The sequence below is a fragment of the Asterias amurensis genome, chromosome 17, assembly GCF_032118995.1.
Source record: "Asterias amurensis chromosome 17, ASM3211899v1".
NCBI lineage: Eukaryota > Metazoa > Echinodermata > Asteroidea > Forcipulatida > Asteriidae > Asterias > Asterias amurensis.
In genome coordinates this window covers 3,262,432-3,282,593 of record NC_092664.1, presented here as the reverse complement: position 1 = coordinate 3,282,593, position 20,162 = coordinate 3,262,432, and the positions used below count along the sequence as shown (strand labels likewise).

Here is a 20,162-nt window from a genome sequence, read left to right as displayed (position 1 = left end):
AAGAGTTGTTTGGACATTTGTTCAAGGTTGATGCTGGAACCTTTGGAAATTTACACGGGTGAAGAGGTGTTATTTGAAGGGAGTATAACTCAATGAGCCTTGGGACACCCCTGTGTCAAATTGAGCAGAGGACAACAATTTCGGACTCAATGGATGATAAGTTTACTTTGACTGTAACATAGCAGTTATTTAGACTGAGTAGTTTTGAATGCTACCATACATGTAGTTGTCTGGTGTAGCCTAGGGCCCAATGTCTTAAAACCTGTAAACATACAACTTTGCTAAATGCAAACAAATCCTGCTTAGCAGAAACTGTTTACCAGCCATCACTAAGCTTATATGTTGCCACCGATGCCCCGGTCAATTGTTTCTCAGCAAATAATTTGGCTGAGCAGCATTGGCTGAACAGTATTTTTGTTTGCTTAGCAGAATTTGTACCGTTACCTAATCCTCCTGAAGCATATAGGTTACATGTCAACATTCCATCATAAGTTTGCACCATGTGCCCCACTCATTTTTTGCTCAGCCAATAAATTTGCTCAGCTGCTTAGCATTTTTTTTTTTTTAAACAACACAAAAAGTCCATGGTATAAAGGTCCTATATACAATTGTGACACATTTTGATAAAGACAAACTATTTTGACATTTGTATGTGATGGAGGAATTTGAAGCGATGTTTAAATATTCCTTTTTGTCCAGATTTGTAAGACTGGGTTCAGAATTGTTCAGTTGATCCTTTGATGAGATCATATTTAAACAGAAAATTGATGGGTTAACCAGTGTGTGTTAAGAAATGGGAATAAAAGGGAAGCGACGAGTTCTGACACGGCCGTTTGAAGCCGGCAGGGTCGAATTGCCGGGTGATAAAGGGCTGAGCCGAAGGTGAGGACCTTTAGTGCATGGCAACGACCCTGCAAGGTGTTAAACAACCGTTTAAGAATGAGTCACTACTCTTTTATTCTCATTCAGAAATGTTATTTTGTAAAAAATTGTAAAAAAATACAATTACAGACACTTTGATGGTTGAAAACTTCAAGGTTTGAAATACATTTTTTTAAAAGAGTCTGTAGAGCGTGGGTTGTGTGTACGCGCGCTTAGAAATATATTACGTGCGTGCACTTAGAAAAAGATTACGCGCTGTGCTAATAGCTATGAATTGGGTTCCGTTTGATAATCTTGTGCGCCTGACACGCGGAAGCCAGCCGGTTATAAACACTGGTCATTATCAACCGTTTAAACACCCCCACGTGACGCGCTCTCAACCAATAGGAGTAGAGAACCTGTCTTGGGTGTTTATGAATAATAAATAAAAACAAATGTTTGAGCAATGAAGGCAAAGTTTACTTTAACCCTTTGATTGTTTAAATCCTGTATGTAAGTCGTGTATATATGTACCTGATAATTAGTATGTACCTACACACTGCACATGACAACTATAATTTACGTACATTTAATAACTACCCTGTATACACGTATGTATACTCAAGTATACACTTTGACTCTGGACTTATCGTGTACAAAAATATATTGTGTTGATACACAATAATTACCTTGTACATGTACATGTACATCATGAATATTTCCATATCATACGCAATAATTATAATGTGTGTTCCCCTGCAGACTTACAGGTATTTAAAAATGATATTGTGCAGCTCTCCAAGTGAAAGAATACTCCCAAACAAGTTGGGTACAAACTTAACATCATACTTCAAGTTTTAAATAAAATCCATCAAAGCTGTGTTTCTGTTGCCATCAAAATAAAAAATACATCGTCTCTGTAAAACAAGGCACTTATTAAGTCTTTTGTTTGTGTACATAGAGATGCTGTGGTGTGTGAGGGTTTTGCTGTGTATCAACTCAATTATAGTACTTGGATGAAGTCTCCTAGTTTTTCCATTGGTTGTTTATACCCACTAAATTATTGCTATACAAAATTTATATTTTTAAAATGTGAACCTTATTTTGACAAAACACATCACATTTATAACCTACTGGTGTTTAGTTAGAGATCATGGCTTGAAACATCAACTGGCATAAAACATCAAATCTTGTAGTTGAAGAGTAAATTCCAACATTGATTCGTTACATGTTGGCACAACCCACTGAATGGTTGCTTTGTGTATATATCATTCAACGATGCCACACCAAGCCCTATGTATTTCTCAAATGTGGGAATTCCCGTTTCTATATTAGCCTTTGTGTTGTACACTGTGGTGTGTGATGTATTGTCATTTACTGTACAGATACTCGTACTGCATGTACTCACTGACTTGACAATGACCTTAACCTCTGACCGTTTAATACAAAACTGGGCTGTGTAATGTTTGTATTGTGAAAGAGATTGGCTGTTGCCAGCCTGGCATTTACGTCCATCCTATTGTGGGAGCTTGCAGAGTTCCCTGCAATGGGAAAATTTTCTAAGCGGTGGACAACAAAACAAACACTTAATCAGGCCTTTTGGTGTGCCAAACTGATAACCCTAATTTGTATCCGCATTTCTTTTGGATATTAAAAAATTTTGAAAAATAAGTTTTGTCCATGTAGCCCTCAGAGCCCCAGACCCAGCCCTTTTAACCCTAACCCTAGCCACCAGACCAAAGTTAACTCTCACCCTTGGCTAGACCTAGCCCTACAGTTTCACTCTTTTTCTAAAGACGATTTAAATTAAAATATTTTACAGTAGGCCTAACTGTTTGTAGATTTTTAGCCCCTCATAAGTTGTAGAATGAATGTTATGACCTGTAACTGTTGATTAGTGGGCCGGGTTGATGCAAGTTGTTCGTAGCAAAGCAAGTGTCAAAGCGTTCTGATCGACACTGCTTATTAAAGGCTCATCTATCTTTATACATGTAGCTCTTCACCTTAAAAAAAGTTAAAACAAATGTTGAAAACAAATATTTTTGGCCACCATTCAGTAGCCGAAGCAGGAAACAGCGCCACCAACCGATTGGTGGTGCCTCGTTCTGAGGATGACTAGTGAAACTAGTCGAAACATAAACAAAAAATTACGTGAGTAATTGGCTGTGTTTCATAGAAAATTCATTTATTAAAACAAATGTTGTTTTCTTTGTTTGTCCATTGCAGCAATTGAACTTGCTGTGGATGAACCAGTGGATATGGTGCAGCCAGCAGCTTCACACTTGATGATAATAGAGTCTTCATGTTGGTTGTTCACAAGATGGATGGCACTGTGATCTCTTGGAGCTCCATTCCATCAAAGGGTAAGTGCTCCTTTTGGGATTTATCTTAATCAATCCACGACTGACCAAGTGGGAGAGGACCAGAGGGCAATTGATGAGTAAATGAAAAAAAACCCAAAAAAACACAGGTAACAGAAAACAGCTGCTGAATGTAACAGAAAAATGAGATGCAACCATCAAAAGGATGGTCCATGTGGAAAGGCTAAGTAAAGGGAAGTAAAGAGGGAGGGGGTGGGGGCGGGTTGCATATGGCATGATAAATGTCCAGAGTCCAGTTAATGTACAATGGTGCATACTGCGTGACTGCCTCAGTTGGTTTACACCCTACATACTGGAAGGTTTCAATACCCCTGCAGTACAATGTGAACCACCTTTTCATTGTGTGTGAATTTTCACCACCTCTATTGAGCCTCATTGCATCAACAACTCATGGAAACTTGCAATCACCACATTACGGTACATGAAAATCAGTACAAAATACTTTTTTCCCACAAAGTCTAACTCTAAGCCCTAGACCCAGCCCTTAATTATATTTATTATTATTATTTATTCGACCAATACAAGGTACAACAAACAAGTTACAATAGCACAAGACAGAACATTAACGGAAAAAAAACAATTATGAAAAAGCAAGAAATAACAAAAATAAATACAGAATAAAATAAAAGATGAATAAGGTTAAATTAAATTAACTTAAATAAATTATTTAAAAAAAAGAAAACAAAAGCAAAACAAAAACACAATAAGAGGGCGGCTGAGTGCGGAGCATGCAGGAGGAAAACAGAAACAAATGGGAACGACAACCAGAAGGGATAAAAAACAAGGACAAATCATGCGGGTCAGGGGTAACAAAAGTAAACCAAATTACTTTTGCTCGGAAGCATGCTGCCCCACGCATGACCAACAAACACAATGAACTCAGAAACAACAATAGGGAAGGGAAACCAAACAGGGGATCGTTCACGACCTGCATGCAAACAAATTGAACATCTATTACGCTGTGTGGTTTAAACAATGATCCTTAAGGAGGCGGAGAAATGTCATAAGAGGACAAATTACAGCAGCTTCGCGAATGACGGGTGGTATCGTGTCCCACAATCTGGGAAATCGATGGGAGGGTGAATGGAACAATGAGTCTGTACGAGCTGAAAGATGGCGGAATGAGTGAGTCAAGATGACGAGGATTAATGAAAACCCCGGTAAGAATGGATTCGCAGTGAGCAGTGCCATGTAAAACCTTGAACACAAAGGCACTGAGCAAGTAATTACGCCTGTTAGTTAGAGGATGCCAGTGAAGATGCTGCAATCTGTCCTCATAAGACATTACTCCGCGCCTTTGTTTAAGAGCAAGCCGGGTAGCAGTTCTTTGAACCCTTTCCAGCTGATCTTGTTGTGATAATGTAAACGGATGCCATGCTGGGAGACCATACTCTAAAATTGGGAGAACAAGAGATTTGTACAGTGAGAAAATTGCGTTAGTGGAGGACCCTCTAGCAACTGTTCTGATGAAACCTAACATGCGGTTGGCTCTGGCAACTACTGAGGAGGTTTGAGTAGCCCATGAAAGTTTGGAATCAAGTGTAAGCCCTAGGTACTGAAACGAATTGGTAGATTCTATTGGAAGAGTACCTAGGTTGTACAATATTGGGTCAAGGTTCCTGCATCTTGTGATATGCATGACTTTGGTTTTACTAATGTTGAATGTCATTTCATTGACATTGGACCAGTTAGCAAGCTTATCTAAGTCAGATTGGAGCACAAGTTCGTCATTGGCGTTTTCTATTGTGTGGTACAGAAGAATGTCATCGGCAAATAACACACAACTGGATGAAGTTGAATGAGATATGTCATTAACAAAAAGATTGAATAGTAACGGCCCTAATACACTGCCTTGAGGTACACCAGAAGTAATGTTAACCCATGAGGAGACTCCGCCCCTTAAGAGAACCCATTGCTTGCGGTCTGTCAGGAAAGACCGAACCCAGCACCACAACTTGCCCTGAACATTGAAAGAGGTAGCAATTTTTTCAAGTAGGATGTGGTGTACATGTGGCATTGTGTCAAAGGCTTTTGACATGTCCAAGAAAACGACATCTACTCTAGGGGGGCGGCGTCTATCAAGGGTGGATGACCAAGATTGAATAATATTCACCAGTTGGGTAACACAACTCCTGTGTTTTACAAAGCCGTGCTGATAGGGATTTAGGAGAGCAAAGGTGTTTAGGTGATTATTTAATACAACAGTTATAATGCGTTCAAGAACCTTACATAACACAGAAGTCAGAGCAACAGGCCTATAACTAGTTAACAATACCTTATCCCCTTTCTTGTGAACTGGTGTAATGTTAGCACACTGCCAAGCATCAGGCAGTTGACCGACGCTCAGCGATGCGTTAAACAATAAGCCAAGAGGATGAGCTATTTCGGAGGAAATTTTGTTCAGAACATTAGGCAAGATACAATCAGGTCCAGGAGATTTATTAGAGGGGAGCTTTTTAAGCAACGCAGCAATTTGGTTGGCAGAAACTGAAATGTGAGACAACTCAGGAATATGCAGTGAGCCGGGCGGGGGGAGGTCGGGAACCGGACCTGATTGTTTACAAACGGAACAGAAGTAATCACTGAATGCAGATGAGATTATGTCAGGGCTGGTTATTTTACAGTTATTATGATAAAATGATGGAAGCGGGGGTGATTGTTTCCTGCCTCTGACAAAGGACCAGAAACTACGTTGGTTGTCCTTGTTTTACGGGTAGTTTTTTGAACTATAATGCGAGCTGTTTTGTAATTAGTCCAGTCAAGTGGGCGACCAGATTTACGGGCTAAATTGAACAGTTTGTGTTTTGCGTTAATCAGTTTCTTGAGTTCTGGGGTGATCCAAGGTGTGTGACGGGATCTTCGTTTGGAGACCTTGGGAATGGAATCACGGATAGCAGCATCAAACAAGTCATTGAAGTTCTCTGTGGACTCGTTGATGTCGTTGGTGTCTATGAACACAGACCAGGGAACCAGATGAATTAAGTGTTTTAAATGTTCGAAGTCACCGCGTCGTGTTTGTAAGAATGTCCAAAGAATTGCTGGGCTAGGGGCAGGTCGAGTAGAGCGGAAAGTAGTCATGACGGCAAGATGATCACAGTGGATGGGATTTTGAACTGTGTAGATGGAGGAAATAAAGTCTGCTCGGTTGGTGAAGACTAAATCAATGACGGACCCCGAGTTAGGATTGTTTTGACATGGTCTAGTGAATGACTGGACGAGCTGTTCCCGGTTGAAGTCACTGGCGATGTCAAGAAGTCGAGTACGATGGTGGTTGCCCGTGATCGAAGGGGTGAGGTCAACATTGAAATCGCCTAAAAGAAGACAGCCGTCAAATGTGTCAATGTTGTGGGTTTCCATGGCCTGACCGAGCTTTGCCCAGTAAGCCACAGAAGAAGATGGTGGTCTGTAGAGTAGGCCCAGCAAGAAACATTCTGAGCCGAGCTTTATGGAGATCCATACAAGTTCAAGGTCATCAGGAGGCTCAGGAGTGGGTAGCCGGACGGGGGACAATGAAGTCTTAACTGCTGCCAAAACAACACCACCACGGCGTCCTTGGTGACGGTCTTTTCGTATAATGACGTAATCATCAGAAAAGCCAAGAACACTGTCATCATCATGGGCCAGGTGCTATTTTTGCTATTACTGAGCGCGCACACGAGTATTCAAACACGTAGTACATGCGCATGACAAGTAGAATAATATAGATGCTGATAGATTTGAATTGAATTGGATGTAGCCACAACCAGATCACCAGCTGGTGTGAATGTGAGACCATAGGGATAATCACAATCCTTGATGATACATCCAATGTACTTGCCATCAGGACTGTAATGTTGGATCTCATCTGGAGATGAGTATTGTCCTCTCCGTACAGCAACATAGATGCTACCATCCTTGTCACAACACACACCCTGAGGCCACCCACGCTGATTGATATCTACTGAGAATACCATTCCACCATCGTAGGTTACTGATACAAACTTTTCGTCTCGGCAGTTGGTGTAAATGAGTTGTTGTTTGTAGGTAGTCAAGTATCCACCAATCCATGGAGCTGACAGTCTTCTGATGAGGGATCCATCTGGTTTGTGTAGAGAGATCTCTGCCTTGGTACGAGAACCCACTGCTATCAGATTGTTGTCATCCACTGCAATACATGATGGTTTACTGCCTGGATTGAACTGATGGAGGAGCTGATAATTCCTGCTGAAGATCTTGACTGTTTCATTATCTAGAACAATGAGCTCATCATTCTCATTCACAGTCATATTGCTTGGTCTGGTAATACCTTGGATTGGTAGTTCTTGACAAGAACAATGTGGGATGACAGTAGATTGAGGATTGCTCTCTGCTGGTATTGTAATCAAGCTACCATTGTATAGTTGTATTGCAACCAGATCACTATTAGAGTATGCAGCAACAACCAGTGCACAAAGACTATCCACTTGTCGTGTCATGTTCTTGTATTTAGTTATTTCTGTTTTTAATGCCCATTTATATTGTTTGAAGTGCTTCACGAATTGAAATGTTGGCTTTCTAGCCTGAGCAGAAGTTGCTGATTCTACCTGTTGTTCATCTTTCAGTACCAGTCTCCCTAGTGATTTCTGGTCTTCTTTAAAGTCCATATAGCTCAACTCATCCGGTACTTTTGTTGGTTTTTTTATCTCTCTGTATTCTTTGAGGTCTTGTAAGAGTTGTTCTATGTGATGTACAATCTTGATCCGTTGATCCATGAGTTGATTTACCTCATCCTGCTTGTGCTCTGCTTTGTTTTTCTCTTTGCTGTTTGTAGCTCGTGCAGTTTGCATTGTCTTGACTCTGTCTTTATAAATCTGTTCTGCCTCTTGCATCAGTTTCTGCTTCTCCTCTCTGATCCTGGTAGCCACCTTAGCAATCTCCTGATCAGCCTTCTTGGAGATTTTCTCTTTGGTGGTAGCAAACATTAAGTCTAGCGTCTTGCGGGACATGTCTATTTCTTGAATGGCAATGTTGTAGGTTTTGATTCTCTGTCTTACTTCTGCTAGAAGTTCTGTGGCATGTTGTTTACTTTTGTCTGAAGCTTCATTCAGTTCTATTACAGGGTGCATTCTGTGGTCTTTAGCAATGCAAGTTGTACATATCAGTTTCTTGCACGTTTCACAATACATGATAAGATCCTTGCCAGTATGCTTGCTACATTTGGAAACAAACTCCTGACTGGGTACTTGTTTTCCTTGCTGCTGTTTCAGTCGGGTTTCCTGTGTTTCAATTGATCCGATCAATGAAAGGGCTAGAAAGTTTGTTTTCAGACCATCAATGCCATTTTCATTTATTAGAGTTTCTTGTCTACACACTGGACATGAAAGCCTTGTAGTACTTGGACTATTCTGTCTGAGTTGTTGAAGGCATTCAAGACAAAATGAATGAGAACACTCCAGTAGTTTGGGTTGCTTGAAGCGTCCGCTGCAAATTGGACATTCAAGATGATCCTGACTTATCTCTGCTAGCACTGACTGAGTTGTTATATTGGATGCCATTCTGACTGAAAGGACTTGCTGGAACGTGAAACTGTGAATTAAAAGAGAAAATAGCTAATTAAGTTCAATGTATAATACCATCAGTGGAAGGCTTGAGTGCATGATCTTACTTGCCTTTAGTCATTAGTCAACACTTTATACAATCACTGGTTATAAAATGAGACATGCTTGTCAAAAAATACTTCTCCGTTACTTTGTTCATTTACTTCCCATAAATTAACAAAGGTCAGAAATTTCGTTTGCATTTTTTGTAAATTTACAAAGAGGCAAGCATATTTATTTACCTGTAATAACTCCTAATTATAACAATGTATCAAATTGGAACTTGTCTCAAATGTTGCCCCTTGACATCCATAACCTCTTATTGCAATGGATGTAGTGGCATGAAACTTGTATTTTAAAATCTTGTCACTGATGACAGGCATAAAAGAATATAACTCTGAAGTATGACACTGGCTCTGGATGAATGACTTAAATCAAAACAATATTACAAATTGTATACATCTAATCTTATCTTTCCCCTAAAGATTGGTTAAGTAGTTTGTGAAGTAGAAAATACTTTGTGGCTGAGACGTACTATCAACTAATTTGTGTGACTCTACCGGTACAAACAAATGTATTGGGTGTGTGCCAAATGTTCACACGTCTGGCAGGGTGTGAGATTTTCAAGACGAATAGTGCAATCAATGATTGCAATGTTTTTATTATTACATTAAATATTTTGGGTAAAAAGTGAGACAAGACGGTAGGGATTTATAAATACATACAGGCATCGTTTAGTACCACTTTGAATACTATCCTAATGTGGCTTATAGGTTAACATCCACACTCTTCTTTGCTGCTTTGCTGATTATGGTGTTCTGAGCCATATACACCTTGCAGCTTATACAGTGTATGCCAAAAGACTGGATTTGTAAATTAAACCAAGTTCCTTATTCCTCAAAAAAATCATTACTGATTACCTTTGACTTATCTTAATCAACTTACTTGAATTGTGGCAGAAGAAGATGGCTTGAAACACAGCATCCAATCTGTTAGATGAGTAGGATATTTAAGCAATGATCCGTTGGACTATTGCACAGTGACACTCCCTACCTGGTACTGCTATAAGTCTGACTGTGAACATTGCAAAATGTGGAAATACCAAATTCTATATTTAAGTCTTTGTGTTGTGTGAACGAAGTGTAGTATGCATGGATAACTTTGAGTCAGCTTTTCAGATTCAAACTAGGCAGGGTATTCTTATGATAAATATCAATATTGTAATGTTGTGTTCAGGTCACTAAGGTCTTACATGTATTTACACTGGCTGGTTCTATGCTTATGAAATGAGTGGGTGTATGGGGTTTGGTTTTGTTATTGTAGAATCACCTCATTGGCTGTACATTGCGCATTGCGTGTAGGTTCTGTCCCAACTTAAGAATCATCCCAACTATAGTTGGGACTGGTCCAACTTGTGACGGGTGCATTATGCACAGTTTCTTTCATGCAATCAGGCAAACCAAGTTATACTCAAGTTGGGACAGCTCAAGTTGGGACTGTCCCAACTATAGTTGGGTTGATTCTAAAGTTGGGATGGAACCAATGATGTACTAGATTTGTACTACCAGTACTACTATATTGTGCGCCTGGAGCATGAACTCAATGTTGGCTGTTGGTTTGAATCATATTGAAATACTGAGGCAGTTGAAGTAGTAGACCATTTTCCTTATTCTAGAGTTTGACCCTCTCATTGATGTGTGATAAGCGTTGTATACTTTCTGCTTTCAGAGTCCAAGGGGGGAGAAAAATTAACCTCAGATAGAAGATGGTTCTCATGAATGAGATTCTAAACATGGTGTAAGGATCATCCTTGGTTGGAATTCTACAAGATTTCACTTTCACCTCATCTTACTCTTTCCCATCTTTATTCTTTACAGAAGGAGAACTCAATTTTAGTTCAGTGTCTTGAGGATGAGGAGTGTGGGAGTCTAAAGCTGAAACAGATGATGTCATACCTGGAGCATGAACTAGACCAAAGAAATCAGGTATGAGATGAGAGGAACCATGTGGTGTGCCTAGAGTCAAGAAAAAGGAGTGCAGACAAATCCACTGCCAAGTGACATTTTGCTCATTCTAGAGTAGATCTTAACTGCTTGGCCAATGAGCTCACCCAGTGACAAGAAGCAAGTTTGAATCATATTGAAATACTGAGGCATTTGATATGGTAGTCCACCTTCCTCATTCTAGAGTAGATCTTAACTGCTCGGCCAATGAGCTCACCCAGTGATAAGAAGCAAGTTTGAATCATATTGAAATACTGAGGCTGTTGAGATGGTATTCCACCTTCCTCATTCTAGAGTAGATCCTAACTGCTTGGCCAATGAGCTCACCCAGTGACAAGGAGCAAGTTTGAATCATATTGAAATACTGAGGCAGTTGAGATGGTATTCCACCTTCCTCATTCTAGAGTAGATTATAACTGCTCGGCCAATGAGCTCACCCAGTGACAAGGAGCAATTTTGAATCATATTGAAATACTGAGGCAGATGAGACGGATGTCCACCTTCCTCATTCTAGAGTAGATCTTAACTGCTAGGCCAATGAGCTCACCCAGTGAAAAGGAGCAAGTTTGAATCATATTGAAATACTGAGGCTGTTGGGATGGTAGTCCACCTTCCTCATTCTAGAGTAGATCTTAACTGCCAGGCCAATGAGCTCACCCAGTGACAAGGAGCAATTTTGAATCATATTAAAATACTGAGGCAGTTTGGATGGGTGTCCACCTTCCTCGTTCTAGAGTAGATCTTAACTGCTAAGCCAATGAGCTCACCCAGTGACAAGGAGCAAGTTTGAATCATATTGAAATACTGAGGCAGTTGAGATGGTAGTCCACCTTCCTCATTCTAGAGTAGATCTTAACTGCTAGGCCAATGAGCTTACCCGGTGTCAAGGAGCAAGTTTGAATCATATTGAAATACTGAGGCATTTGATATGGTAGTCCACCTTCCTCATTCTAGAGTAGATCTTAACGACTACATGTAGACTAATGAGCTCACCCAGTGACAAGGAGCGATTAAACAAAACAGTGATTTGTATTATAGTATTTATTTCAATGTTCACTCTTTGTTTGTTATAACTTGGAATGATAGCATACAAATTAAGAATTACTTTAAATATGGAAAAGCAAAAAAAGGAAACCAACTAATGACTAGTTCTTGTTACTTGAACCAAAGATTGTGTGCCATGTACATAATATTCAGAAGAAAAAAGTTGTTGAAGAAAAACATATACCAACTTAATAAGACTGCATGAAATTCGGTGTAGTCCAACATGTATTAAAGAGTAGCAACAGAGATTCTCTAGCTCAGGCAAACAATCTTGATCCTAAACTAGTTTTAGAGAACACCAGGGTGATGAAATGAGGGTGGAATAAATCATAGATAAACAAACTGCAATAACATGCAATTTGGTTAAGGCTGCTGTGACTAACAACAGTAACAAGAGTCACATGCATGGGATGACTTTCTCCAGGGTTGCACTCAACACTAAAAATTTGACCTGTTACGAAGTTGACATCAAATTAAAGCTGCAAAGCTATATTGCCTAGACATAAGAATAACTATAAATATAAATATGAATAGTAAACTTGCGGGTACAACCATGAGTAAAATCTCTTTTAAAGGAGTGGTGGCTCTGAAAAGAGCTGGTTTGGTCTTGACATTTCAAACAGTATACTCTGCTCGTCTTCATGAGAATGAAGAATGTTTCTCCTGAAGACGAGCAGCGAATAGTGTTTGAAACGTGTAGAAACCAAACCAACTCTTTTCAGAGTCACCACTTCTTTAAAAGAGATTACCCTTAAGTTTACTATTCATATATTTATGGTTACTCTTATTCTCCACACCATGCAAAGCTTCAAACACCATTGCCCGGACATGTATTCCAAAGTAAAAAGTGTTAAATATAATTACCATATAAATCTATGGTTACTGGAGACAAATTGGTAATAATTTCCTTTGGAAAAGGCGCTCTATAAATATGGTTATTATTATTATTTTTATTATTATTAACAACAACTAAGTCAATTAGGTCACTCTGTTACTCTTTTGGTAACAAAGTCACTGTTTCGTTGATAATTTTGCAGAGACATTTTGTTGAAAACTACACAAATCTGCTTTTTTTATGCAGTTACAGTAAATGTATAGTCTACAATTATTTGTAATTGCATGTATTAAATTTAAAATTGAAGCTCTTGAACATTCCATTTGATCCAATTTAAATATGTAGATATATACAAGAAGATTTCAATCAAACCTTTGAACATTTCATTTCAATGAGTGTTCCTGTCAATGAGATCCATGTAACCTTTGAACATTTCATTTCAATGAGTGTTCATGTTTATGAGATCCATGTTTGATGTTTGTGATATGATATTTTAGTCAAGAAATTAATTTTGGTGTTGCCGAAATGTTTATCTCAGCTCGAATGTTATTGTGGTCCAGCATAATGTTTGTTGATGTCTCTACTCATGCTGATAGATTTGAATTGAATTGTCTGTAGCCACAACCAGATCACCAGCTGGTGTAAATGTGATACCATAGGGATAATCACAATCCTTGATGATACATCCAATGTACTTGCCATCAGGACTGTAATGATGGATCTCACCTGGTGATGAGTATTGTCCTCTCCGTACAGCAACATAGATGCTACCATCCTTGTCACAACACACACCCTGAGGCCACCCACACTGATTGATATCTACTGAGAATACCATTCCACCATTGCAGGTTACTGATACTAACTTTTCGTCCCTCCAGTTGGTGTAAATGAGTTGTTGTTTGTGGGTAGTCAAGTATCCACCAATCCCTGGAGCAGGCAGTCTTCTGATGAGGGATCCATCTGGTTTTAGTAGAGAGAGATCTGCCTTGGTACGAGAACCCACTGCTATCAGATTGTTGTCGTCCACTGCAATACATGATGGTTCACTGCCTGGATTGAACTGATGGAGGAGCTGATAATTCCTGCTGAAGATCTTGACTGTTTCATCATCTAGAACAATGAGCTCATCATTCTTATTTACAGTCACTCTGCTTGGTGTGGTAAGACCTTGGATTGTAAGTTCTTGTGGATTGACAGTAGATTGAGGATTGCTCTCTGCTGGTATTGTAATCAAGCTACGTGTGTATTGATCTAGAGCAACAATATCACTATTAGAGTATGCAGCAACATCCTCTGCACGAATCTCCACCATCTGTTGATTCATGTTCTTGTATTTATTTATTTCTGTTTTTAATGTCCATTTATCTTTTTTTAAGTGTTTCATGAATTGAAATGTTGGCTTTCTAGCCTGAGCAGAAGTTGCTGATTCTACCTGTTGTTCATCTTTCAGTACCAGTCTCCCTAGTGAATTCTGGTCTTCTTTAAAGTCCATATAAGTCAACCCATCAGGTACTTTTGTTGCTTTCTTCTCTCTGTATTCTTTGAGGTCTTGTAAGAGTTGTTCTATGTGATGTACAATCTTGATCCGTTGATCCATGAGTTGATTTACTTCATCCTGCTTGTGCTCTGCTTTGTTTATCTCGTTGCTGTTTGTAGCTCGTGCAGTTTGCATTGTCTTGACTCTGTCTTTATAAATCTGTTCTGCCTCTTGCATCAGTTTCTGCTTCTCCTCTCTGATCCTGGTAGCCACCTTGGCAATCTCCTCATCAGCCTTCTTGGAGATTTTCTCTTTTGTTGCAGCAAACATGGAGTCTAGTTTCTTACGGGACATGTCTATTTTTTGAATGGCAATGTTGTAGGTTCTGATTCTCTGTCTTACTTCTGCTAGAAGTTCTGTGGCATGTTGTTTACTAATGTCTGAAGCTTCATTTAGTTCTATTGCAGGGTGCATTTTGTGGTCTTTAGCAATGCAAGTTGTACATATCAGTTTCTTGCAGGTTTCACAATACATGATAAGATCCTTGCCAGTATGCTTGCTACACTTGGAAACAAACTCCAGACTGGGTACTTGTTTTTGTTGCTGCTGTTTCAGTCGGGTTTCCTTTGTTTCAATAGCTTCTATCAATGAAAGGACTGTTAAGTTTGTTTTGAGATCATCAATGCCATTCTCATTTATTAGAGTTTCCTGTCTACACACTGGACATGAAAGCCTTGTAGTAACTGGACTAGTCTGTCTGAGTTGTTGAAGGCATTCAAGACAAAATGAATGAGAACACACCAGTAGTTTGGGTTGCTTGAAGCGTCCACTGCAAATTGGGCATTCAAGATGATCTTGACTTATCTCTGCTAGCACTGATTGAACTGTTATATTGGATGCCATTTTGTTGGAAGTTACTTAAATGATGATCTGTGAAGTAAAACAGGAAATTGACTCAATCAGATAATAATGATTATTTTTGATAAAGCACCTTACATAAACAAATCTCAAAATGCTGTACAGATTTTTTCTGGTGGATGAGATCCTTCTACATATTCCATCACTTTCCTCATCAGTGCAAAAATTGATTTCTTGCATACATTACAATCCTTGGCATAAAGTTAAGGATTTTTAAATTGACTGATTTCATAACAGGTCTTGATTTTTGTTCTACGTTCTATGATGACCAATCAAGTAGATAATTTACACGGTCATACTAAACTGCATGTAGATACAGTTACAGACATATCACAAGATCAAAGAAGTATAAGACTTGATGCCTCTTTTGCAGGTTGCAATACTTTAGCAGGTATGTAAAAGTGGAGAAGTGGGAGGGAAACCCCAATCAGGGAAAACCCATGCAATGAGGTAGGGACTGAAAACCCATTCACATGCAAGGCTTTGGGCGATCATTGAACCAGGGTCCACAGAAGGGTGAAAGACAGCGAAAGAAACCACTGAGCCAACTTGATGGCAGTCACCAAAATAAATCACAGTTCTCAAAATGATCCATGAAAATATCTTGTTTTTGTTTAAATGAAGAGCAGGCCTGATACTTCACGGAGGCAACGGAGGCGATTGCCTTCGTTGCCGATTGCCTTCGTTGCCCCTTGTCATTGCCTTGGTGCCCTTGAAATGTTACAGTAGAAATTTACAATATCCTCATAGGGTGCCCTTTGCCAAAGAGAAAATGCCTTGGTGCCCTTGCCCTTTCAAAAACGAAGCATACAGCCCTGGAAGAGAGTTACTACTTTGTTTCATTCAATGAAGGGCGTACTAACCCCCCCCCCCCCAAGTAGATAAAAAACAAAACAACTGCCGTATGAGTATTTCATAGGCCCTAAATAATCCTATACTGTTAATAGACAGATTTGAGAGCTATGTAAGAGTACAGTGTAAAATATTGACAAGTTTGACCTACAATCCTGGCCATATTTCCTTGGGCTTACTATGGTCCCTTGCCCCCTTTGAACATTCACTGTTTGTGCACATTCATAGTCAGTGCTGGTTCTCAAAGCTATAATTTGCGTTTCGCGTGTGTAAATTGGTGTACATGAGCTTGTGCGCCGAACATGCAAAAGCAGCCGGTTTAAACAGCCACAGCTAAGTTTTTTCCAGCAATTTAAACACCCCCCATGTGATGCCCTCTCCACCAATAGGAATAGCGGAAATGTCTGGGGTATTTATGAATGACCATTCATAAATACCCCAGTTTCTCTACTCCTATTGGTGGAGGGCGCGTCACGTGGGGGTGTTTAAACCTTTGATAATGACCAGCTGAAGCTGTTTATAACAAGCTGGCTTCCGCGTGGCGGAGATTTCATGCGGATCGCGATTCATTAGCTATAGTAACAGTGCGTAATCTAAGCGTGTGCCCGTACACACAACCCACGCGCATTGAACAGATGCTTCACAAAGTTTTGGAAAAAAATATTTAAAACCTCGAATTTTCAATTGTTAAAGTGTCTGTAACTGTATTTTTTTTATTTTTTTTAATAAAAGGGCAGTTATAAATGGAAATAAAGAGTAGTGGCCCGTTCTTAAACGTCCGTTTAAAACCTTGCAGGGTCGTTGCCGTGCGATAAAGGCCTGAGCCGACAAGGCCGCCGACCCTGCTGGCTTAAAACGGCTGTTAAAGAACTTTGCGCTACCCCTTCATTCCCTTATTAACTGTCTGTGTATATTCATTCTTTTTTTTTAAAGCCCCCTTTATTAGATTTTTTTTTATTCACACTGACAAATTTCAGACAATCCCAGCCATATCTCGTTTGCCCCCCCCCCCCCATCCACACGGTCAAAAAAAACTTTTAATGTTTGCTTTCCTGGCTCTTGTGAGTGGGTGGCCCAAGCATTTTGACCAGGATTGTAGCTTGGGGTTGTTGACTGGGGTTGTTTTTGGATGACCTACATGTATGCCCTGAAAAATAGTTCTCTTAACCAAGAGTTGTAGGGACATTGTTCAAGGTTGATACTGGAACCTTTGGAAATTAACACCAGTGAGGAGGTGTTTATATTTGAAGGGAGATTTGGGCAATCCATTTGTCAAAATGAGCAGAGGACAAACATTTTGGTTTAACTGGTAGCTGTTAGGCCAAGTAAAATAAATAACATGTTGCTCGTCCCCACCCTCCTTGATTTTGGCGGCCGCACCATTTTTATGTTATTTGTTATTAAAAAAAATAATAATAATTGAAATCAATTTACATATTATTGATAGCTATTTCAAAGTTATCCTTCATTTTTATTGAGCAATTTCATCATCTTTCTTACATGTAGGCCTATCACAACGCATAATGAAAAACTTGTTACTTCACATTTGTTTGCATGCCACTGTTCTTTGCACCAGGATGTGATGCCACACACACAGAATAACTTTGGAGCAAAAGCAAGAATTACTCTTTGGAAAGAATAACAATGTATCGAAATGGAAACAGAAACACACACAGAATTCGAGGAAATACAGAACATACTCATATAACCATAAAACAATCTTCAAATACGGTATGGCGGCCATCTTAGACATGGTGGCCATCCTGTGTAGCCTAAGGCCCAATTTCTTAAAACCTTTAAACATATAATTTTGCTAAAGGCAGGAAAATCCTGCTTAGCAGAAATGTTTACCAGCCAACAGTTCATTAAGCTTTGTTGCCACAGGTGCTCTACTGGTGTAATTTTTTTCTCAGCAAAGAAGTTTGCTGAGTGGCATTGGCTGAGTGGCAATGACTGAGCAGCATCGGCTGAACAGTATTTATTGCTTAGCAGATCTTGTACTAATCCCAATACAAAGAGCCTCATAAACACAAAATCTCACTGAGCACTGAAAAACCCTACTTAGCAGAAACTGGTTAACTGTCAACATTCACTCCTAAGTTTATACTGTTACAACACATGCCCAACTCTTCTTTTGCTAAGCCAGTAAATTTGCTGAGCAGCATTTTCTGCCTATTGATGAGGCTATAGGTTGGACTTCTCTCCATTTAAACAACGCAGACATGTCCAGGGTATAAAGGTCCTTTTAAAAGTCGGACATATTTGATGAAGACAACTATTTTCATATTTATAACTGATGGAGGAATTTGAAGCGACATTTAAATATTCTTGTGTCCAGAATTCCAAGACTGATGAGTTCAGAATTGTTAATTTTATCCTTTTTTGAGATCATATTTGAAAATAAAATGGTAACTGATGGGATCCGATGTTGCTATATAAAAAAATTAAACATAAAAAAATATAAATAAAAATGTTTCAAGTTTTCATTAAAAGCAAAGTAAACAGTTGGCATTTTTGTTTGTAACCATTTGATTGTTTTAATCCTATATAAATTATGTACGTACATGACAACTTTCATTTACGTACATTATAACTACCCTGCATTATGTACTCAAGTATACACGTTGACTCTGGACTTATTGTGTATGATAGTATATTGTGTTGATACACAATAGTTTGGACAATACATTTTCATACACAATAATTGTCATGTACGAATCCCCTTCGGACTTTATCATGTACTTGAAAACGACATTGTGCAGCTCTCTAAACTAATACTCCAAAACGTAAAATCCATCAAAGCTATGTTTTGGTTACCATTGTAAATCAATAATACATCGTCTCTGTATTCATTTAAAGCAATATACACTATCTCATGGTTTAATGTCCTTTTTGTACATGTACATTGTGTACAATTTATCATCTAAGATGCGGTACACTCGTAATATGTCTTGTTTTATAACGCAACAGGCCATTGTTTTTAATGTGGTTGTTCATACCAACTAAGTTATTGCTGTAAGAAAATCCCTGAAGCGTTTTAAAATACGACCCTTATTTTAGAATGTAAACCCTGTTTTTGACAAAACACAACACATTTATAACTTACTGGTTTTTAATGAAAGAACATAGCTTGAAACATCAACTGGCATAAAACATCAAATGTTGTAGTTGAAGAGTAAATTCCAACATTGATCCGTTAGATGTTGGCACAATACATTAAATGGTTGCTTTCTGTATATCATTCAACGATGCCACACCAAGCCCTACCATGTATGGACTTCTCATATGTGGGATTTCCTATATAGCCTTTTTGTTGAATGCTGTGCTACATGTATGTGATGTTTTACAATTTCCTGTACAGATACTAATACTGACTTGACAACAACCTTAACCTCTGACCGGTTCATATAAAACTGGGACTGTGTATGTTTGTATTGTGAAAGAGATTAGGTGTTGCCAGCTTGGAATTTATGTGTATTCTACTGTGGGAGCTTGCGGAGTTCCCTCAGTGGGAAGAATTTTTAACAACGGACAACCAACAAACCTAAATAGGCCTTAATTGATGTGACAAACTGATTACCCTAATTTGTATCCCCAATTTTTTCGGAATCACAACAACTTTAGACCCAGCCCTTTAAACCCTAACCTTAGGCCCCAGACTAAAGTTAACTCTCACCCTTGGCTAGACCTAGCCCTACAGTTTCACTAGAAGAACTCCACAGTAGAACTCCATGTTTTTGGTATTTTTGTCTAAAGATGATTTAAAAAAACATTTTACAGTAGGCCTAACTGTTTGTAGACTTTAAGTTGTAGAATGGTTGACCTTTGACTTTGGAATAGTGGGCCAGGTTGATGCAAGTTGTTCTTAGCAAAGCAAGAGTGAAAGTGTTCTGATCGACATGTTGTGCTTATTATAGGCTCATCTATCGTTACACACGTAGTTCTTCACCTTTGCAAAAGTTAAAATTAATGTTGTCTTCTTCTTCTTTATTTGTCCATTGCAGCAATTGAACTTGCTTTGGATGAACCAGTGGATATGGGGCAGCCAGCAGCTTCACACTTCATGATAATAGAGTCTGCATGTTGGTTGTTCACAAGATGGATGGCACTGTGATCTCTTGGAGCTCCATTCCATGAAAGGTTTAGTGGTCCTTTTGGGATTTATCTTAATCAATCTACGACTGACAAAGTGGGAGAGGAGTCCATTGATGAGTAAATGAAAAAAGAAAAATTATC

General features: G+C 39.0%; 3 protein-coding genes across 3 annotated transcripts in view; all 3 read right to left on the bottom strand.

Moving 5' to 3' along the window:
* The window catches only part of LOC139949512 (uncharacterized), a 287,926-nt gene that overhangs the window by 75,466 nt on the left and 192,298 nt on the right, over positions 1-20,162 (bottom strand). The window lies entirely within an intron of this gene.
* LOC139949909 (uncharacterized) lies at positions 6,848-9,860 on the bottom strand. The gene is made up of 2 exons (XM_071948479.1): positions 9,743-9,860; positions 6,848-8,786 (listed from the first exon to the last, which is right to left on the bottom strand). Exon 2 carries the CDS (start codon positions 8,753-8,755, stop codon positions 6,905-6,907), a length of 1,851 nt encoding a protein of 616 aa, XP_071804580.1. The 5' UTR covers positions 8,756-8,786; positions 9,743-9,860; the 3' UTR covers positions 6,848-6,904.
* On the bottom strand, positions 11,837-19,233 carry LOC139949821 (uncharacterized). Its single transcript, XM_071948362.1, has 2 exons — positions 19,033-19,233; positions 11,837-15,086 (listed from the first exon to the last, which is right to left on the bottom strand). Exon 2 carries the CDS (start codon positions 15,057-15,059, stop codon positions 13,260-13,262), a length of 1,800 nt encoding a protein of 599 aa, XP_071804463.1. The 5' UTR covers positions 15,060-15,086; positions 19,033-19,233; the 3' UTR covers positions 11,837-13,259.